This window comes from Pleurodeles waltl, chromosome 4_1 (genome assembly GCF_031143425.1).
Source record: "Pleurodeles waltl isolate 20211129_DDA chromosome 4_1, aPleWal1.hap1.20221129, whole genome shotgun sequence".
Taxonomy (NCBI): domain Eukaryota; kingdom Metazoa; phylum Chordata; class Amphibia; order Caudata; family Salamandridae; genus Pleurodeles; species Pleurodeles waltl.
In genome coordinates, this window is record NC_090442.1 from 482034080 (window position 1) to 482057262 (window position 23183).

Below are 23183 nucleotides of genomic sequence, written 5' to 3' on the forward strand. Positions count from 1 at the left end.
ACCGTTCTGTTTCCTGTCAGACCACAAGGAGCCCATGTTTTGCACTCACGTTGCTGAATATAAACATTGTTTTTTTCCAAGTGGTAGCACACATAATAAAGTGCTACATGTTGCAGTTGTGTGTAAATGTATTTTGAAAAACAACTTTTGTGTGTTTATATTGTAACCAGAGCTGCATGGTGACAAAATAAGCAGGATAAGTAGACAAAAGGTTGCTTTTAAAAATACATATATGCAGAATGTGACATCATACAAAATATAATGTTATGTCATAGCAACCATAATAAAGCTCTATAATGTAGCAGCACTTTCTTTTGTGATTGCCTTTGTACATGCAAGAAAGCACTGCTATATTATAGCACTTTATCACTTTTGCTGCAGATAGAGGAAGTAGGTAAATATAAGTGCTTTAGTTATATGCAGGGCCACTGGAATTATGTGTCAGGAAAGGACCAAATTATGAGGCAGGGCTGACCAATTTATGTGGCAAGAAAAGTCCAATTAGGCATTTACAATGCCAATAGCTCCAACTCTCGCAAACGCGAGACCTATTGCATTGCAAATGTGTGTTAATATATGTAAATCACCCCTAAGGTAGGTCTGCCGAGTCCTAAAACGTGGAACATGTAATTTTTCATGTTCGAATAGTCAAAACGCTAAATTGTTGTTTTTACTGTGGAAAGGCTAGTAGCCCCACTGGCAAGTACAGAGTCACAGGCTGACATCTCAGCCCTGTTAACTTCTGAATGGGACTAATAAAGGAGGTATCAAATGAGTCAGTGCATTAAATCCAATTTAATGGTTAAATCAAATTTAATGTCACTGGTAGCCAAAGCAGTTGCCACTTTAGTTTCCCAAATTTCCAATGACTATTTATTGTTTTACATAGGGTCTGTCTTGCGGACAGCTTTCTGCCCTCCTGGAGAGTCATGCTAATGACTCCCAGGAAACGAGACAATAGAGGCCTGCACTTGTTAACTCTCTCCTGCAGGAAACCGCATGGGTGTTCGTCCAAAAGGTGAACATCACCTAAATTATGCAAAAAGTGATGGGTGGAATGCTAACATTAATCTCAGCCAATGATAATTACTCCGAGCTGCATCCCAATCCATCATTATTTTGCACACCATGTCATCTCAGTTTGGACCCTGTTCCAATCAGAACAATTGAGCCTGAACAAGTCAAGTCCTCCATAAAATGGAAGACAAGAAACCCAGGACTGGTTTTGCTCTAGTTATGGGCTCATCAGACAGGGTACAGTTTGGTTCCAGTGACACAGTATCCACGGTACCCACATCTCAGAATACCTATCCCACTGAGGGCACCAAACTAAAGGATGCAAAAAAGTGATGGATGGAATGCTCAAATTAATCTCAACCACTGGTAATTACTCAGGCTGCATCCCAATCCATTGTTATTTTGCACAGCATGTCACCTCAATTTGGACCCAGCTATATGCACATCAATCTTGACCCTGCTCCAGTCAGAATAGTCCAGCCCGAACTGTCAAGCCAGGTCCTCCCTGAAATCGAACACAAGCAACCCAGGACCAGTTCAGCCCTAGTTATGGTCCTGGGCTACTTCAGGGAGGTCCTGGCCTGGCAGTTCAGTATGGACTAGTCCCATGACAAACAGGGTCAAGACTGATCTGCATATGACAGGGACCAAACTGAGGTGGCATGGTAGGTGAAAAATGATGGATTGAGATGCGGCCCTGAGTGATTGCCAGTAGCTGAGATCAATTCAAGCATACCATCCATTACCCTGCTGGGAATGGAAAATCAGATGCCAAACTGTCTTTTTAGGGATGTATAGCCACCTTGGTAGCCACACTTCTGGGTTGGGCTAGGGAGCCTAAGACAGAGTTTCCATCATGTTGGAAGTGAGCAGAATGGTGCATCTTGGGACCGCCAAATGCCACACTTCACAGGAAATGGTTGGGGGGTGACTCAGTAGCCCATTGGCCTTAGGGCGGTCTTCCCCTCACTTTTTGCCTGCCTCTCTCCATTTGATCTCGTTTTTGCTGGTTTTACAACTCTGTGCACTTTACCACTGGTGAACAGTGCTAAAGTGCTTGTGATCTCTCCCCTAAACTTGGTAGCATTGGCTCATACCCAACTGGCATATTTAATTTGCTTATAGGTCTACATGTGCTCAGGGCCTGAAAATTAAATGCTACTAGTGACCCTGCAGCTCTGATTGTGCCATCTACATAGGTAGCCCCTCAACCATGTCTCAGGCCTGGCATTGCAAGTTTCACTGCCACTTCGAATTGGCATTTAAAACTGCTTTCCAAGCCTAAAATCCCCCTTTTATTACATATAGGTCACACCTAAGGTAGGCACTAGGTAACCCATAGGGCAGGGTGCTATGTGAGTAAAAGGCAGGACACGTACTTGTAAACTTTATATGTCCTGGTAGTGACAAACACCCAAAGTCATTTTTCACTATGGTGAAGCCTGCTTCTCTCATAGGCCAGCACTGGAAATTCCCTTATATACTTTTAAGTGGTAATGTCTGATCTGAAAGGAGTGGCATTGTCATGTTTGGTATGGTTGGAATGGTAGTGAGAAATCCTGCTTAATGGTGTGGTTGAATTTAACATTACTATTTTAGAAATGCCACTTATATTTTTGCATTTCTCTGCACTTACTGTTCTCTGTGGATTACAGCCTGTCTCCAATCCATGTCTGGTCTGTGCTGGTTGACAGCTCCCCTTATGCATTCCACCCATACAGCCATCAACACAGGACACTCAGCTGCATCTGCATACTGATGGGTCTTCTTGGCCAGGAAGGGTGGAGGGACTCTCACTTACACTTCAAAGGCTAGTGGCCTAACTTCACGCAAAGGACTGATGACCCCCCACAGATCTCCTGGCAGACAGGGTTGAAAGGGGAACTGGTGCACTTCAAAACCACCCTTTGAAGTCCCATTTACTTTAAAGGCCTATTTGAGTATATATACTGGGTCTGTGACCCTGACAAATCAGACACTTCTGGACCTACAACTAGACTATGTCAGAAGGACTGCTGTGCTGCCCAAAGGACTCATCTGGACTACTTCTCTGGAAGGACTTCTCTCCTGCTAGTTGCCCTGCTGCCTGCTGCTCCCTGACTCTGCTGGAAGGACTCTGCCTTTCTCCACAAGTGATCTCCAAGGGATTGGACTGTGTTTGCCTACTGTTAAGGCCATCAAAGACTTCACAAGAGAGCAAAAACTCTGTGTCAGAAAATTGATGCAATGCCTGCACAATTTATGGAGCACCTGTCCCGCAGCTGAAAAAATCACTTCATCGCCTACCAGATCGATGCAGCACCTGTTTCATTCTCACTGCATGTTTTGGATTTCCCACACTGTCCCTGGGTGTCAAAATATCACCACACTCCAGTAAGGAGGCAAGTCTGCGCACCTGGAAATCAACACATCCACTCCACCCTACCAGAAAAATCATTGCATCACTTTATTTTCCAACACTTCACCGCCTGTCATTATTTTTGACTACTGATTTTTATGGATTAAGACCCATCTAAACCTTTAAAAAGTGCTATCTTGACTTGTGCACATTAGATTTTTGTCATTTTGGCCCTATTTTATTCAGATAAATAATATCTATTTTCCTGAACTGGTGTGGAGTACTTTTTGTGGTGTTCTCACTGTGTTACTCTATGAGTTATTCCAAAAATACTTTATACATTGCCTTTTAAGTGCCAAGTGCTGTGAGACAAGCTACCGGAGGGTGAGCATAGGATAATTTAAATTGTGTTATGGCTTATTCTGACTAGGACTGTGGTCCCTACTTGGACAGGGTGCATACTTCTGCCAACTAGAGACCCAATTTCTAACAGCTACCAACTTCAGCCTACCCTGAGGGCATTTTCTGAGCAATAAAGGGAACCCCTGGCACCTCAAACTTAGATCACAACTGGATTAGAGGAAGGACTGAAGAAGGACTGCCCTGCTGCACCATTGAACCAGCATAGAAAGGCTGCAGCAGGGTGGATTGTGGTAGGTGAACCTGGTAGGTAGTACAGGAGAGGGACTCTGGCTGCTGTGTCTTGCTCATGGAGGAGTCATCTCCAGAGTCCAACCGAAGCAAGACACTCCAGTGGTCAGTTGGCTGACCTCCTGTTTGCTGCACAGGGCCACAACAGCCGAAGGCACCTGCTGGGGCACAATGGTAGCCCTGAATCTTCAGATCGCCACCAACCAACTCCATGCAGCACCAGAGTACCTGATGCTCATATTGCACCCGGGTCCACTGGTACCGGAAGACTCATATGAGTGCAGCTTTTTCAACCAGAAAATGACTTATCACCCAAGGAAAGAGTTGGCTGCAACCGCGATATTCTGTGACTGGTAGTCCAATGGCAACTGTCCTTCTGCTATGACCAAGAGGACTTCGAGGAACGTGGGCCCCGTGGCTAGGACCACCTCACCTCCTTTGTGGATCAAGGAGTAGCTGCAGGAAGCCCCCCTATTGAGCACATCATATCCAAAGCATCCTTGATCAGCTTCAGCATACTGAAGGACCTCTTCCATAGGAACTTACAACAAAGGATAAAAGAGTCTGGAACTGACTGAAGGCTTTTTCACCTGCTGAAGTAACTGTTTCTGAGGATCTAACTGGTTTCCCCGACTGGCTCTGTGTCAGAGTTGGTCGCCCAAAGTAACTCTAACCAACCGCAATACAGCTATCTGAAAGTTTTTGCTCAAAATGTTTCTTTGGGCTTAATTCACAAAGGGGCCTCCACACCCGTAGTGGTGGCCCGCAGTTGTGACAGGGGCCCACACTCATTGTGGGCCCTCCATAATTAGTAAATGCAGTACAGTTGTCCCACCACAAGTACGGGACATCTGTCATGACTGCAGGTCCTCTGTCTGCCACAAGAGCAGAGGCCCTTTTGTGAATCAGGCCCTAAGCGTAAAATTTGTTGAATTAGCCAATGCTTGTTTATGGTTGAGTTCAATCAATCAATCAATCACTGCATTTGTAAAGCACGCTACATACCCGCGAGGGTCTCAAGGCGCTGGGGAGGGGGGGTGCTACTGGTCGAAGAGCCAGGTCTTGAGGAGTCTTCTGAAGGCCAGCAGGTCCTGGGTCTGTCGTAGAATGGTGGGGAGAGTGTTCCAGGTCTTGGCGGCGAGGTAGGAGAAGGATCTGCCACCGGCAGTGGTTTTTCGGATGCGGGGGACTGTGGCAAGGGCGAGGTTGGCTGAGCGGAGGCTTCGGTGGGGGTGTGGAAGCTGAGTCGGTTGTTGAGGTAGGTGGGTCCGGTGTTGTGCAGTGCTTTGTGTGCATGGATCAGGAGCGTGAAGGGGATCCTTTTGTTGACGGGGAGCCAGTGCAGGCCTCTCAGGTGGAGTGTGATGTGGCTGCGGCGGGGGACATCGAGGATGAGTCGGGCTGAGGCATTCTGGATGCGTTGGAGTCGTCTCAGGAGCTTGTTTGTAATTCCTGAGTAGAGGGCGTTCCCGTAGTCGAGTCTGTTGGTGATGAGGGCATGGGTAACGGTTTTTCTCGTGTCGAGGGGGATCCATTTGAAGATCCTGCGGAGCATACGGAGGGTGTTGAAGCAGGACGCGGAGACGGCGTTGACTTGCCTGGTCATGGAGAGAGTGGAGTCGAGGATGACCCCCAGGGTGCGTGCGTGGTCCGTGGGTTCCGGGGCTGTGCCTAGTGACGTGGGCCACCAAGAGTCGTCCCAGGCTGATGGGGTGGGTCCGAGAATGAGGACCTCCGTCTTGTCTGAGTTCAGCTTCAGTCTGCTGTCCTTCATCCAGTCCGCTACGGCCTCCATTCCTCCGTGGAGGTTAGCTTTGGCGGTGTGGGGATCTTCGGTGAGGGATATGATCAGCTGGGTGTCGTCGGCGTAGGAGATGATGTTGAGGTTGTGTTGTCGTGCGACGTGGGCCAGGGGGGCCATGTAGATATTGAACAGTGTCGGGCTGAGGGAGGATCCCTGTGGGACGCCGCAGATGATCTCTGTGGTTTTAGAGCGGAAGGGTGGGAGGCGGATGCTCTGGGTTCTGCCGGAGAGGAAGGATGTGGTCCAGGCCAGGGCCTTCTCTTGGATACCGCCGTCATGGAGGCGTGCTGATAGGGTGCAGTGGTAGACCGTGTCAAAGGCTGCTGATAGGTCCAGGAGGATGAGGGCGGCTGTTTCTCCTTTGTCCATCAGGGTCCGGATGTCGTCAGTGGCAGCGATGAGGGCGGTCTCGTGCTGTGGTTACTGCGAAAACAGGATTGGGAAGGGTCCAGGATGTTGTTGACTTCGAGGTAGCGGGTCAGCTGTTTGTTGACAATCTTCTCTGTCACTTTTGCCGGGAAAGGGAGCAGGGAGATGGGCCGGAAGTTCTTGAGGTCCTTGGGGTCCGCCTTGGGCTTCTTCAGAAGGGCGTTGATCTCGGCGTGCTTCCAGCTTTCTGGGAAGGTTGCTGTCTCGAAGGAAAAGTTGATTGTTTTCCGGAGGTGGGGCGCGATGGCTGCACTGGCTTTGTTGAAGACGTGGTGAGGGCAGGGGTCCGATGGGGATCTGGAGTGGATGGAGTTCATGGTTTTGATGGTGTCTTCGTCGCTGATGCTGGACCAGACGGTCAGGCGACTGGTGCAAGTGGTAGTCGCAGGGGTGGTGGACTCGGTGGTGGGTGCGGAGGGGTCGGGGTTGAAGCTGTCGTGGATGTCGGTGATCTTGCGGTGGAAGAAGGTGGCCAGGGAGTCGCACAGGTCTTGAGATGGCGGGATGTCGTTGGTGATGGAGCTGGGGTTGGAGAGTTCTTTCACGATGCTGAAGAGCTCTTTGGTGTTGTGTGCGTTGTTGTCTAGGCAGTCCTTGAAGGCGGTCTTCTTGGCGGTCCTGATGAGTTGGTGATGTCTGCGGATGGCGCTCTTGAGGGCTGTGTGGTTGTCTGGTGTTCGGTCGTGGAGCCATTTCTTCTCCAGCTTCCGACAGGTGTGCTTGGAGATCCGGAGGTCCTCGATGAACCAGGCGACTTTCTTGTTGGTGTGGTTGGTTGTAAAGGTCTTGATAGGGGCGAGGGTGTTGGCGCAGTCGTTGATCCACTGTGTGAGGTTGGTCGCAGCGGTGTCTGGGTCGGTGGGGTCGAGTTAAAATAAAGTGCATATTTACTGTACTTTGTAAATTCTATATCTCTAGAACGATCTGTTGTTTTTTTTTGTTGTGGTGTCTAAAAGTACAAAACGATACAGTCTATTTTCACAAACTTGTGTTGGATTTATTTTTTATTTCATGTATTTCTTCTTCAATTGTTTTGGTGCTGTTTAAATGCTTTACACTTGGTCCTTTGTGCAAGCCTTGCTGTTCAGAGCTACAGCTACCCAAGGTTGAGCTAGAGGCTTCAACAAAATATTTCAATTGGTCCTAATGGGGTTGGTTGTGTATTACACTGTGAGGTCGCACAATCACACTATGTAAAACACCTCAGTTTCATTACAAGACTGGAGGCTACCATTAGGCAATTACTTTTATTGTTGCCACAAACATGCAGCCCTTAAAAGAATGTACATCATAAAGAAAAACATCCCAGCTTAGAACATTCAGACAACATATAACTCTATGACACTAAGGGGGTGATTCTGATTCTGGCGGGCGGCGGAGGCCGCCCGCCAGAATTCCGCCCCCATTATACCGCTCCGCGGTCAGAAGACCGCGGAGGGTATTATGAGTTTTTCCCTGGGCTGGCGGGCGGTCTCCAAAACAGGCAAGGCAGACACTGAAATACTTTGCGGGGCCCTCTTACGGGGGCCCCTGCGACCCCCCCTACCGCCATCCTGTTCATGGCGGCTTTCCCGCCATGAACAGGATGGCGGTAGGGGGGGTCAGAATCCCCTCGGCGGCGCAGCGAGCTGCGCCGCCTTGGAGGATTCTTAGGGGCAGCGGAAAACCGGCGGGAGACCGCCGGTTTTCCTGCACTGACCGCGGCCAAAGCGCCGCGGTCAGAATGCCCTGCGGGGCACCGCCGGCCTGTCGGCGGTGCTCCCGCCGACCCTGGCCCCGGCGGTCTAAGACCGCCGGGGTCAGAATCACCCCCTAAGCATCTTCCTCTTTTATTCACTGCTCCTACACAGTTAGGTATCATGCCCTTACTTATCCTTGTTTGTGTACTATTTGTTTTATCTTTTTTCTTACATTTTTAATTTGAGCAAGGAACCTTGTATTAAGCTAAGTGAGCGTTCTTTCTTTTTTCTCACCCTACCAATTTATGGTTGGGTTTCATTCCGTTCTTGCACTTTTTCTGATGAGGCAATGGCATTTTAGAGGGCAGCCACTCCCTACCTTCACAAGTCTTTTCATTTGTATGTCACCATGTATTTGTGTTTTTTTTTTTTTAACAACTGAGCCTGCGCATCTTTCAAAGCGACGCACAGACTGAGTCGGAGTCCTCCAGCTCGGCTCACGGCCCCCGTGTGACGTTGACTTAGGCCAAGCTTTCCTGAAGACGACGCTTGGACTAGGATGAGTTTTTTCATCCGGTGGCCCAGAGTGATATCCAGCATCACCAATAAGCTCTCCCTCTCTTCATCTGTGCTTAGCTCTTAGACTCCAGACTGTTACTTGCATCTAGAGACTAGTCCTATAAATGCAAAATCATCATCGGCAAGGCTCAGATTCAGAGGCAGGGTTCTGTTATGGCACTATCACAAAGCCCTATCTAAAATATGTGTATACGATCTAACATGAAAAATAGTTCTTTGAGCTGTTGGACCCTCCATAAAATCATGAACCAACCCCCATCACAAAGTACTCCATCACAGAGGAGGCATGAGCAGGCTGCTATTGATGCTCCGCTGACAGACTTTTGAAAGGGATGACAAAAATGCAGCTATTTCTGTGGTGCCTTGATAAATCTTACAAACCAAGAGAGAGGCAACAGATTTTTCAACATAAAATAAATCTGTTTTTTAAGTCCTATAATGCTCCATAAGCTCTGCGCTCATAGTAGAACATTTCTCTTTATTCTTTAGGATTACCAAGGCACACCGAAGTAGTCCTCAAAATCTATATTGTATAAAACAAGTCAACAAAAGTTCTGAACACATCTTGTTGCTGGTTAGAATTTATTCTTACCAAGACACAATGAATCCATTAAAAACAGCCTACACGTGTTTCATCATCAAGACTTTCTCAAGGCTGCAAGAATTAATATGTAAAAGAAAGTTCACTAGAATAGAACGATGATAACAGAGAATTATAAACATTATTACTTTTCCAAGAAACCAAATATTGGTTTTCAACTCGCAACCTTCTATTACATTGTTAAAGTGAGTGACCCCTAAAGGGAGGTTTGTTTCATATTGGATAGAAATCTCAATGCATCTCAGCGCAGGACCACGCATTACAGCTCCTCTTTGATGGCTCCTCAATTCAGCATGGTGCAGGCCAACGCTTGATTCCAGAGGACACAAGGTACTAACTCAGTGGGCCAAACTTGGTCCTGTGCCCAGCCTACACTCCATCCTGGTCAGCCTAAATTTGTGACTTTCGCTCGGTTCAGTGCGACCAGAGAACCGTTATTGATGCTATTTGCTTCTAAGTGCTATTTTTCTTAACACCTTTGAAACTGCATAACCTCAGTCCTACCGATTGGATTTTTGCCATTTTGGTCTCATTCTATTTATTAGATTTCGAGATTGGTGTGGGATATTTCTTATGTTATGTTTACACAACATAACTGTTTCAGTGCTTTATAAATACTTTACACATTCTCTCTATGTTCAGCCTAACTGCTTATGTGCCAAGCTAGCCCAGGCTAATTTATTGACTTTTTATGGATTATCTTGACAAGGAATATGGTTATTGCCTGAGTAGGGTTTCAGCCCTGTCATCCAATAGCCTAATTTCTCACACAAAATCATTGTTTTCTGAGATCAGGGTTGGTAACTCACAGCTAGAAATCTGTATTAGGCTTGTAAAGTAGGGCTGAGAATCAAACTATCTAAACCAGTTTCCTCTCAGGCGGCACAAAGTACACTTTCTAAAAGTTACTTTCCACTAAAGATATCAAACCTCTGTTTCCACAATTAAATTAGCTTTTTAAATTAAAACTAACTGACAAATATCTTTCATCATTTTTCTATCATTTTTCAAGGCATAAACACAAAATAATATTTTATTTACATTTAGGCTTGTTCATGAAAAACGTATGCATTTGAGTAATCGTCCACTGTGCTAGCACTCTGCTCCCAATATGTAGGATATTATATTTTTAGATATTAAGCATCCAACCGAGTGGGCATACAAATGACACTTTAGATATGATTTATCACACATATACAACTTTCCTACATGGCAAAAGCCCCTTTCCATGTCATGTGTCACTGCAGTGTGCTCCTGGCAGCAACAGAGGTTTGTTCTGTGTGTGGGTGATATAAATACACACTGCAGCCCACATATGACATTTAACTTCCACACAATTTCTGAACTAACTTTCAGTAGTCTTCCTAGAAAGCCTAATCTACAGTGGAATGAAACCAATTTCACACACAGTGGGGCGCAAATAACTAGTGTCACAGGTGACTTTGGTACACTTAGAATATTGTTTATTCTGAGGTAACTATATCTCTGCTGAAAGTATGTTTCCGTACAAAACTCCTCAGGGTGTTTTAATCACAGAACCTCTTTTTGCTGGCCATTATTTCTCCAACTGGGTTACATGTTTTGCATAATAACGTTTCCGTACCCCACTGATTCAAATACTAACATTTTCGGTTATTAAGTTAACATTTTCGTTTGACACATACAGGATTCCAACTGACCACAAATGTGTGTAATGTGACTATTTACATTTATGGAGCTTCAGAGAATATGGAGGAAGACACCTCTCTGCATCAAACACGAACAGTGGGCGCTTATGCAATTAACCCCCTACATACTGAAACATCGAGAAAATACAGCCCTCTAAAACACTTGTATAAAAATCGCATTCCTAAAAAAAAAAAAAAGTGCATTTTGAAACTAGTTTGTTTGCGCACACAGCATACCACAGATAGACTGGAGACACAGCATTATCTGTCCACAAATTGAGATGAACTAATGATGTACCTTGAACACTTACATGTTTTAACTTCAGTTACATGGTATGCAGAACTGTGCATTGTTCTACTTGTTGTCCAAATATAGAATTCATACTCTGTGCCTGGAACAAGGTCTTCAATTGTTATTTTGCCGTCACTCTTCAAAGCAAAAGCTGTGCTTGGCATGCCTGTTCTTCCCACCAATATGCCATCAAATAGACCTACATCAGGCATTTGAACAAAAAGTACCACATACTCGCTATGAAGTTCATAAGGGACAACAATCTGTACTGGTTTTGGCTCTACAAGAAAAAACACTGCATATTAGAGAATCAAAAATACCAACATTTTCAAACTTGTCTATACAAGTAAATCAGCATTGTACAAAGTGACATCAGAAATAGCATTGTGAGGCCACAAATATGAAATAATTTATTTCATTATCTTCACGTCAGCTCTTCACATTACTTTGCTCGGCTAAAACAAACTCAGCTCTGATGACATTGCAATGTGATTTACAGAAAAAGTTGGGATATCTGAGGTAGTCCCCAAGGGTATCCCCAACATCTTCTTCCGCACATTATTAGACTGTCTAACTTTCTTTCCGACACCTATGGTGTCATATGCATGTTAACCCTAGTGCAGAATAAGTGAGGGTCAAGTACGTTATGGTGAAGTACTGATGGAAACAAGGGGCAACTAATGTATCTATTTATTTGCAAATATATTTACAATGTAATTGGGAGGGGTGTATCATCTGCAATGTTTTGAAAACCCCAAGGAATGCAAAATGGTTTTTCAGAATATGTCTAAATTTTCACCCGTGCATCAGATAAATAACATGGCAGCAAGAGGCAGTTTAAAGGTGTTTTGGGTTGGTGAAGATGCTGCTGTTTCTATCAAAGTAAATTATTTATGTGAAAGAGAATGCAAACGTTCATACTGTGATATATGCCACTCTCTAGATGGGGAAGAATCATTACAGTCCTAATGCCATTGTTGAAGAATTGTGTTTCTTCTTGATTACATGAATCCAAAAAAACGACTTTTACCATGTAATGCAACCAAAACCAATCAGGCAGAAGTTGCGCCTCTATTCACTATGTGCTCGTGTCTTAGCACTAACAATCTGGGATTTTGTGAGCACAAAAATTAGCTATTGACCCCAGGGGCGGGAAGGTGGTGAATTATCCTACGATTAAATCAAGGGAGCTGAAAGCCGTGCAGATCTGTCATTCTCAGGACCTGCCGCCAAACCAGTGGGCAGTAAAATGGTGGCAATAAAGAGAAAAATTCCCATAGAAGGATATAGATCATTAGGGGATGCATTATACCCTGTTGCCCTGCCCACTACATCAAGGTAAACTGTGCTTTCCTTGAACCATTCATTTAACACATAACAGATCATTAATACTTACACCAATAGTATAGCTTGAGTGAATACATACACCATTTTAGACCTCAACTATAATAAATTTAATAGGAGTGTGTTTTTCTATTGTCCACACTTTGGGCTTCTACACATGGTGGATATAACTGGACAAATGCATTGCATACTCAGTGGGGACGCAGTAGTGAGCTTTGGGGTGCAGTAAAAAGGATTTTAGGGAACGTTATAAAGCTGATAGTGATAAAATCACCCTGAAGTCAAGTGTGGGAGCAAAGTGATGGTGCACAGGGGAGATATGTGAAAACGAAAATGTGAATCTTGGAAGAGTGGAATGCTCGAGTAAAGTAGAGTGAGAAAGCTGGCAAGGCCACTTGGGGAATTGCCTTGAGGACAGGAATAAGGAGTTTGATCTGGCTCAGTGCTGTCAATGTGACAGTCACCTAAAATGACAAGTACTGAGTATTTGTTTTGCAACGTTAATAACCTTGTTGCACGAAGAGAAGGAGTGTTTCTGGCAGGTAACAAGAACAATAATTTAACCTTTACATGACAAGCATGTTAATTGGTTATTAGCATGTACTGAATGGGCGGGGCGTGTGAATGTTGACACTGAGCCACTGCAGTCTGGCAGTCAATTGTGGGTAGAAATTAATGATGTTCCTCACAGAGGAGAGGTAAAATAGAATTTTAACTTTCCACGCAGTATGGGATGAGAGATTAACAAAGGAAGGAACATAAATAAAAAAGAGCACTGATAAGTCTAAAGAAGCATGAAAGTACTCCATTCTTGGATGAGTTCAGCAATACAAATTGATGGTACCAATGAAAAGTAACAAGCCCAAGACAGAACCTTAGGGGACATCTAATGCAAGATGAGTAGGTGAGGCCTTCGAAAGGTTAAAGTGGCATTGTAGTTAGGTTAAAATCTCAGCTAAAACATGATTATTTAAATGTACAAAACCACTACATTTCACTAGTTATAGTTATTTCAAGTAACGATAACTTGTGGTCTAGGGTAAATATGACTCGTGCTATTGCTATGCCTGTGGCCATGTCCTGCGTCCATCTTCTCACAGGCAGCAAACCCCACCCCAGTGTTACGTTCGCCATAGTGCCTGGCTTGCAGACCAGGCACTGCATCCAACCCAGTGGCACAGCCCCCCTCTCAATGCCACTTTAGGCCCGATTGCCCCTATTCCTTATGCTTTTTTTCCATGGGAGGATGGCATGAGACTCCCCTCACCCCATACCACGGGGTGAAATTCCCTTAATAAGGGGGGTGAGGGCAACAAATCCCGGTCCCTGAGCCTTCACAGGCCCAGGGGCTGAATTGCCCAAAACAATGGGAGGGGCCGCACAGTCCCCCTGCGTATTAATAAGCCCCAGGGACCCCATTCCCAAGGGCTGCAGTTAACTTAAAGGTGGGAGATCATGGCCCCCCTCCCAAGCCTATTGTGGCCCCAAGGACCCATCCTTTGGGGCTGGTTATCCTTGTAGGTGGGAGCCCTGGTGCCTAGCTGGGTCACCCACCAAACTGCAAGTTGTGAGCTTCATGGGGAACCCCAGGGTCCCCGTGGGCCCAGCCAGCAACTTGCAAGCTGTAGGAGCCCGCATTGCTCTTGCCCAGTGAAAGAAGCAGGTTTTCTTTTGTTCCTACCATGTGTGCTCCTGATGTGTCTGCTCTCAATCAGTGGGAGCTTTAAAAATGCTAACTCCGGGTGGAAGCAAACATATGTTTCCCTGCCCATGTGGGCAGGGAAACTCCTGTGTACCAGGAGTGGGATCCCCAGGGCACAGTAATTGTGTCAGCCCCAAGAGATGGGTCCCTGGGGCCTTTCCAGGATCGTGGAGAGGGGCCACATGGCCCTTTCCTCTTACTTTAATCATTCAGCCCCAGGGGATGAGGTCCACGGGCCTATTAAGGCTCAGGGAGAGGTCCCTCCCCTCCTTTAAACTCACACCCCAACCATGCCCCATTTTCCCATCAATTGCAAATGTTGTAGTGAAATTATCAATGATGTCATAGAAGATATCACGAGTGATGTAATACGTGGGGTAATTAGTGGTGTATAGTGAGGGTGCAAGCTATAGTTACCTTAGGGTATGGATTATAGTTACTATAGCTGGTGAAATTCACTGGTCTTGTAAGATTAAAACGTTACGTTGTCACTTAAACTTTCACCTACCTATAACATTTCTTTAAACTTTGATTTTTCAGTGAAGTTCTAAGGATTTTTATAAATTAAAGTAATATTTTATTACCATATGTAAATCCAATCCCCTGCTGCACACAGCCTTTTGCCATGCAAGGTGCGGGATTGGATGGCTGGGTCTACGGTTTTATGACATAAGTATAACTATAACTGCTGAATTTCTATTGTTTTGTGTGTGTTAACTTTGAACCTCATTATAACGTTCCTATAACCTTTGGTTGTTTAGTGAATTTCTACGTTTTTTAAAATTCTATTTCCTAACTATAACATCCCTGTAACCTTTGTTTGTTTCAGTGAATTTCTAGGTTTTTTAAATGTAAAGTAATATTTAAGTACACCATACAGCTACTATGGCCAGGCCCTGTGGCCAACTCGAGGCTGTAAAATCTACCCAACTGGAGCACTTTCTACTGATTAGGTAGTAAGTGCTACCTCGTTAGGTAAATGTCCATTGTAGGGCAGGGGGGACACAAAGGCCACAAAGACCCCATCCCCCAGGGCCCGGCCATGTCACCTGGGTGCCCTCCAGAGCTCCCAGTCACCACCCTTGGGGACCGTGAGGGGAACCTGAAGACCCCTGCAGTCCCAGTCAGCGTCCCACCACCTGCGGGAGCCAGCATTGCTGTCACAGAGAGGGAGCTGCTAAAGATGAAGCTCCCTCTCTATGACAGCAATTGTTTCCTGTTTCCTTGCCTGCATCTCTGCAGGAAACCTCCCCTTGCAGCAAAGTGAGAGCTGTTTGACAGCTCTCACTTGCTGTGAGCGGAATGTTTGCTCTGACTTGGCAGGAGTTGTCAAAGCTCCCGCCAAGTCTTAGCAAAGTTCCTACCAAGTCAGAACAAACAGCTATGTCTCAGGGTTGGGCACGGTAGGATATAGCAAGAGCCAGACCTGAGGGCCTGTTTATGGCTCCTAGAGGGGTGTCCCCTCCAACTTAAACAGCGCCGGTGAGGTGGTGGTCCCCGGAGCAGGGGGGCCGTGATGGACCCCCTTTATTATTTAAATTCACCCCTGGGGAGGTGGCAGTCCCCAGGGATGTGGGAGGGGCGATGCAGCCCACTCCATTCATTGTGAATTAAACCCCATGGAGGTGGTGGCCTCCAGAACCGGGGGTCCATGGCAGACCCCCTTTATTATTTAAATTAAGCCCCGGGGAGGTGGCTGCCCCCCTGCATTCATTATATCTTAAGTCCCAGAGAGGTGGAATTCCCCAGAGCTGCTGTGCCCCTGCATTCAAAACATTAACAGCCCTGGAGAGGTGATTGTCCCTGAGACTGTGGGGGGAGGGGCCACGTGCCCCCCTACATTCATTATATCAAGCCCTGGGGATGTGACGGTCGGTACGGAAGTAGTGGTCGGCAGGGCACGGGGCACGTGGCCCCCCGCACATTACTACATTATAGCCCCGGGTCTAATCTAAGCTGTTGAAGGGGGGCCCCACGCGCCCTCTCCTTTTTCAATGCCCCTGGGACCTGGCTCACCCTGGGGCTGTTTACAAAACAAGCACAGGAGCCTGTGCTTGTTTTTTTTTTACTTGTCACCAGATCCATGGATCCTCCATGACTTTTCTCGATTTAAAAAAAAAAAAAAAATGTTTTGAGTGGGTCCTTCTGGGACACCAGAGCTAAGGGGTTAGGTTGTCCCCACCCTGGCCTCTTTTCTTATCTTTTTTCTGGGACTCTGTTGAAGTCGAGCCCTAAGATGACTGCCAAAACTTCTTTGTTGAAGTTCTGGCAGCTAATTAGATCTCAGCACGAGATTGGTAGGGTTCTCGGAGCCTTTGCATATCTATCTATCTATCTATCTATCTATCTATCTATCTATCTATGTATGTATATATATATATATATATATATATATATATATATATATATACATATATATATATAAATTTGTTTATTCTTTAATTTCTCAAAAACCACAGAACATATTTACACCAAATAACAAAAAGGGTGCTTTCTAAACCAAGAGCTACATTTCTATCAAAATTGGTTTAAATCTGTTGTCCAGTGGTTCGGCCGCTATTCCTGCTCAAAATCCCCATGGAAAAATGCATGGGGAAAAGCATTTTGGGGACTACCCCCCTTTTTCTCGACTCCCACTTGACAAATCACCTTGAAACTTACCAGACAGCAGCTGAAGTGAACCTTGTAATTTTTTGGAAACATTTGTTACTAGCAAAACAAAAAACAATTTTTCTGTAGAAACTAGGTCCTAACTATAACTACGTAGAGGCGACTGCCACTATGTAATTTATATGTGTATATATACACCAGACAAACTAGCAAGGAAGCTATCACTTGATATCAGTCATTTGTGATGAGTGGTGTCGTGCAGAGGCTGGAAACCAGACACAAGAGAGTAAAGTTGGTTGTTTATGGGAAATAGGTAAGCCCTTTAAAAGCCTGAATTTTCTGAGTTTTGGAAGAGATTAAAAGCTGCTGGGAGACAAGGGGAAGTTGGAAATAAAACAGAGGTTATCTGTAGTATTTGCAAATAATTACTGTACAATGTCCGACTTTAAACATAGGTTTGGGTAGGGGTAATTAGGACCCTAGATGAGGTAACTTAATGATTAGAGGACAGAAAGGAGCATAAGAACTAAATGACAAGTTAGTAATTTTAGCACAAGAAAGATTTAATTTGGGATTAATAAAATAAAGTGATAAATCGGGCTATTTGTGCTTGTGGGGAGGAAGGTGAGACAGCGAGTATGAAAGAGATGCCAGAAAATTGTTGCATGTGATTCTTTTGCTATTGATTATTTTATGGAAGTATGTCAAATTGTTAGGTAAGAAATTGAATGCAGTGTTGGTAGTCATCTTATTTAATTTTCTACATTGAAAAAGGGAACAATTGTGAAATTTGTTGGTGAACTATAGAATACGACTCACAGGCCAGGTACTAAAATATTGCCAGTGTTGCTGTATTCTTTGCTATCAGCATCTTTACAAACACCTGACAATCCTGTGTAAGACTACTGTCCTTTCCTTGTTAACGAAAAAATACCATCTACTACTTGGAACATGATTTGTAGTTTTGGAAAATCAAGGTCTTGCTGGAAATACACGTACTCTTTACAATTAGAAAATAGAATCTACATTTAGAATGCACATATTGCCTTGATCGTCTTTGTATTGAGTTCCCAAATCATTACAAAAATCACAATGATAGCTAAAAATCCAATAACACTATAAGAAGCAACTAGGAGGAGCGAACGTCTGCTGGCCTCCAAAACTTTGGGGGAGTGGACTAGTAATGGTTTGCTCAGTATAGTTTACATGGCAAAGTTAAGCATATAAGGAAGTTCCCACCAATGGATGATTTTATGCTTGGAGAAGGCATAACAAACCTGAGGAAGGCTTCTTAACTAATAAGTCATGTCAAAAGTCAGAAATGCTGTCATGTGTATGCACCAAATGTAGAGGATGGAATCCATGGAGAAACAGGAGACTTAAGATCTTGTGTATCAAAGCACTTCCCCATAGAAACAGAATGGACACAATCATTTGATACATCAGACCTATGAGCTGTAAACAATCATGTTATGTCTGTACAATGTTAGAAGACTTGTCATGCTAGTGGCGTTGCGAACTCCCTGCTTTACAATAAAATGCTCACTATCCGAGTGCCTGCAGACAAAAAACGATATTAGGGAACAGCAGGGCATGACTGAGAGGTCTGGGACAAATGTTGTTATGTAACCCAAGTTCAGCAAAGCAGAAATAAATTATGTAAACTAGGAAACAAACAGACAGAAAGAGCTGCAAATAGTGTGAAAGACAAAGGCAAGTGAGAACAAAATAATACCAGAAAAGAAAGAACTGTAGTAGAATCTATGAAGGGGAAGTGGAGAAGAAAGAAAGAGTGAAAGTAAGGAAAGGCGGAAGGAAGGCAAAATGAAAAAAAGGAAGGCAATGTGAAGAGTAACGTGAAGGAAAGGTGGGCGAAACAAAAAATGGAGGATGAACGCAAGGACTGATGATTGAAAGGATGAAGGGTGAAAGGATAAATGGATGGAAAAATTAAAATATGTATAGATTTATGTGTAAAGAAAATGGTCACTGGAAGAATGAATAGATGGATGAAAAAACTTAGAAAGGATGGATTAATATGAGAAGAGATTGATGAATGGAATCTCAATGTGTGGTTAGAATAATGAGGGAATGGATGAAGGATAAAAGGATGACAGATGGGTGGAAGCATTACAGGATGGAGGAATAGGTAAGTAGATGTAAGGTTGGCAGGAATTATTCTAGGAAGGGCTGGGCTTACTTGCTTTACATCACTTAGAGGTTTGGTTCAAAGGGAGGGGTACTTTGGTTTTCTTGCTACCCTCTTGTTTTATGTTATTAGTGAAATGGAAATAAACAGTTGAGAGCCTGATCATCGCAACTAGATATATCTTTTGTGACACAATTGGTAATTTCACAATCATTTCCAACCTACAAAGACCCTACAAAGACTGTTCTTATGCGTGTCAAAATTATCTAGTACTGTGTAATCACCTGTAAATAAAAGGATTTGTAATGCTTCACATTTTGTGAACAGGGTTTGAGTAAGTGGGTGTAACTAATGAGTTTTTCCAGCGGTGACCCAGACCTACACTTTGAAAATGTTTTTCATATTCGGCCCTAAGAGTTTACGTATGGAAACGAGAGCTGTAGTAATGTTATTCCACACATTGCTAAGAGTAAATTGTTTTGTGGGTGATTTTTAAACAGGAGTTCCTTGTATCAATTCACCAGTAATCCTGATGGATTTCAAAATGATGCAGTGACAATTAACAATGGCATTGTTCATTATTATTGCAATCCGCAGATTCATACTGCCAACATAGCTGACTTTATCTGATACTTTGAGAAAAACGATTTTATGTCCAATTCATAATTTGAGCAGTGTAAATACATGCAATGTCATTTATTAGGTCTTGTTTGCCGGGTGTTGAAAAAATGCAATAGTGCAAAGTCGAAATATATGTTATTTTCTGACACTAAAAGACAAGCTTAGTGGGGAAAACTACTGAGCAACAAGGGCTTTTCAAACGTGTTTCTAGATTAGTTAGGTTAGTCTTTAAACGCTCTGTGGGCAACGGGGCATTCTGAAAGTACAGAAATATGATTATCTCAATCTAAAGATGCATTCATCTTTAACATAAAGCGATCTTACTTAAGGTTTTCCGGATGGTCTTCATTTCACTCATATTTCCATTTTTTACACTTGACACTCCTATTTCGTACGTCTGGCCTGGCACCAAAGAGTGAATTCTCATAATATTTGTACCATTTGACAAATAGTATACTGTGTTGCTGGGATCTGAGGCAGGTGTTAATTGAATTTTAAACTGATCCTCTCCTTGAGCAGGCTGCCACTGAAGAACCACATAGTCCTCTCCAACGTCTTCGGGCATAACCCAAACATTATTTGGTGGATTGACACCTAAAGCAAAGGGATTATAGTGTAAGTATGCACATGTTTATTGATGCAGAATAATTTCAGCCATCTTACCTTAAACCCCGCCTAACTCTTACTGGCTGCCAAAGTTCTTGTCAGACATTTTTAGAAACTGGTGGCACATAAACCTTACAGCATGCCATGCGGACACTTAACTCTATAGAAATGCTCGTGAACCGTATTTAGCAAATTTATAACTGTAAAAATATTCTGCGGCTACAGACCAATTTTCTTCAACTACTACTCACCTTTTCCCAATAAACAGCGTTATCACACTTTACAAATCAGATTCGTTTTTAATACACACAATTATCGTTCTCCCTGCTACCGGCTACAATTGTACAATATTTTGATACTTCAGATATGGCTTTAGCAAAACAATGACGCATCTTCACATTAATCTTGTACAACTAACGCTTCAAAGTTAAAACAGCAAAAGTAACTTTAACATGTGCGTGATGCCATGATGTCCCAGCATACCTGTAATGAGGAGCAGAGATGGCTCACTGCAACTCAAAGTGCCTCCTTCTGCAATGCTTTGCAGACCGATCCGATACTGATGGTAGGGTTTAACGTTGTAAATTGTAGTTGAAGTTTTTCTTTTCTCTTCTGAATAGGCATTCATTTTGTTTTCTTCTACATCCACAATTGAGACAATGTAGCCATGGAAAGATGTATTGAGTGTATCATTCGGGGGATCCCACTGGAGGACTATCTCTCTTGAAGATACCCTTTTCGACCGCACATTCTGAGGATGAAACGGCCCTGTAGAGAATGAAAACAACAAGAACATAAATTCAGAATTGTTCATAAACACCAGGCTGCGCCCGACAATGTTTTAACTCCGGCACGGATGGCCAGCAACATAAACATTCGTGAATAAGTGTGAGCAATGTATGTGTTGTATATTTTGCAGTTTCAAGAAGATTCTGGTTACTTGAAAAAACTAGGATTACAGATTGGCAAAATGCCAAGAGCTCAAGGATGGTTTGAAGCAGGACACCAAGTTTCAGAGATGTAGATTAGAATCTGAAGAATCATATCACTGAAGGTCACATGCAGTAAAGTGTGCGGAGAAGGACAAAGCTGGCCAGAGGGATGACGTGAATAATGGTGATGGTGAAGACTGAAAGGGTAACCTTTCAGCCTTCCGTCAGGATGTTCAGTATATACAGATGAATGCTTGCAACTGCAGTCCTTACTAGTTTAAGAACCATCGGTAATGTTAAACTGCTTAGGAATTGGAATGATCTGCCCCTTAGGACTACTTGATAAATGAAGCTTTAAGCCCCTTTTTCTTTTACCATTAAACGGCGGATTCTTTTAACATAATCTTTATCAGTAGTCACTCTAAAACATAGTATCAGTATGCTACACAAGTGGAGAGTTACATACTGTTGATGCAGCATTTTCTTTGACACATTACATTCATCTTATGATTGTATTTAGATTTTAAATCATTAGCGTATATGGACCTTTTGTGAGTAACTGGCTGGCAGGATCCAAGACTAACAAAGAATATAGGCTTAACATAATCCAGGTTGGACTGAGACAGAAAATAGTCCTGGGCACCAAAATAAAAGTTGCTCCCATTAGTTAATTAGATAGCTGAACAAGTGGCCCATGTTTCCAAATTGGGTCACTTTTAAACTTGAAAGGATATAGAATTTAAGGGTTTTGCAAGGTATATTATGTTATGTATGTTATGTCAATTCATCTTATATTATGTGCATTTGTAAAGTGCATTCTCACCAGTGAGAGTATCCTAGCACTGAGCAGGTGCCTTGGCCTGCCTTTGGTATGTTGGTGTTTGACTTGGCCCTTTTTTCAGGGTCATCGCCAGACTTTTTTCCTTCCTCCTCCATTGTCTGCGGAATTTGTTTTGCTGGCCTTAGGACTTTACCACTGCTAACCAATGCTAAAGTCCTTGTGCTCTCTCTTTAAAACATGGTAAGACTGGTGTATGCTCAATTGGCATATTTAATTTACTTTTATGTCCCTAGTACAGTGGCACTACCTGTGTCCAGGGCTTGTAAATTAAATGCTACTGGTGAGCCTGCAGCACTGATTTTGCCACCCACTTAAGTAGCACTTTTAACCATGTTTCAGTTCATCCATTGCAGCCTGTGTGGGCAATTGTAACATGCCATTTGACCAGGCAAAATAAACATTTTGCCAGGCCCCAAACCTTCCTTTTTAATACATATAAGCCACCCCTAAGGTAGGCTCTGAACAGCCCAGAAGGCAGGGTGCAGTGTATTTAACAAGTTGGACATGTACTTTTAAGTTTTCATGTCCTGGTAGTTAAAAATACACATACAATCGTTTTTCACTACTGCAAGGCCTACCTCTCCAATAGGATAACACTGGAGTTACCTTATTACATGTAATAAGTCGCAACTTCGAATTGAGACCAGAGAGACAGGTTCAGTTTGGTGTCTATAGAATTGTATTAAAAAGCCTGTTTAATGGTAAAGTTGTATTTTGAATCACAATTCTGAAAATTCCACTATTCCACTTTTAGAAAGTTGGCCTTTTCTTGTTGTAAACATTTGGTTCCTGCAGCCTGTTCCTGGGCCACATGACTAGGTGTAACTGGCAGTTGGTCTTTATGGATTTCTTCCAGACAGTGAGACAATGGGAAGATTGGTGTTGGCAGGATGGACCACTCTGTGTTAATGAGGGGAAGGATCTGTCACCTACCACACTTGCACACCACAAGGCCCCGCCTGAGCACTCTCACAAAGGGCTTGTCACTTCACCTTCAAAGTAGGCACACGTGTATAAATATTGGACCTCAGACCAGAACCCTTCAGTACACCTATTGATCTGTGGATACTCCAGGAAAAAGGACTGCTATGCAGCTGAAAGGACTGCCACTCTGCTGATCTCCTGCTCTGAAGGACTGCTATCCTGCTGTGCTGACCTGCTGCCCTCTTGCTTTGGTGAGAAGGATTGGACCTGTTGAATGCAGGACCCAAGAGTGACTTCAAGGGCTAGTTGACTGGCCCCCTGACTTAAGTCTCAGGGACAGAAGACTCCAAAAACCTTGCACCCAGCACCTGGACTTTGTCATTTGTAAGTCTACCCT

The 23183-nt window shown here is 43.9% G+C and overlaps 1 protein-coding gene across 1 annotated transcript in view; it reads right to left on the reverse strand.

The window, feature by feature from the left end:
- PTPRQ (protein tyrosine phosphatase receptor type Q) overlaps positions 1 to 23183 on the reverse strand; it is a 1423303-nt gene that overhangs the window by 1247773 nt on the left and 152347 nt on the right. Inside the window, exons 5-7 of the mRNA XM_069227528.1 lie at positions 20573 to 20857; positions 19808 to 20077; positions 11077 to 11337 (exon numbers count right to left, since the gene is read on the reverse strand). Of these exons, the coding sequence (XP_069083629.1) occupies positions 11077 to 11337; positions 19808 to 20077; positions 20573 to 20857 (816 nt within the window). The remainder of the gene's footprint in view (positions 1 to 11076; positions 11338 to 19807; positions 20078 to 20572; positions 20858 to 23183) is intronic.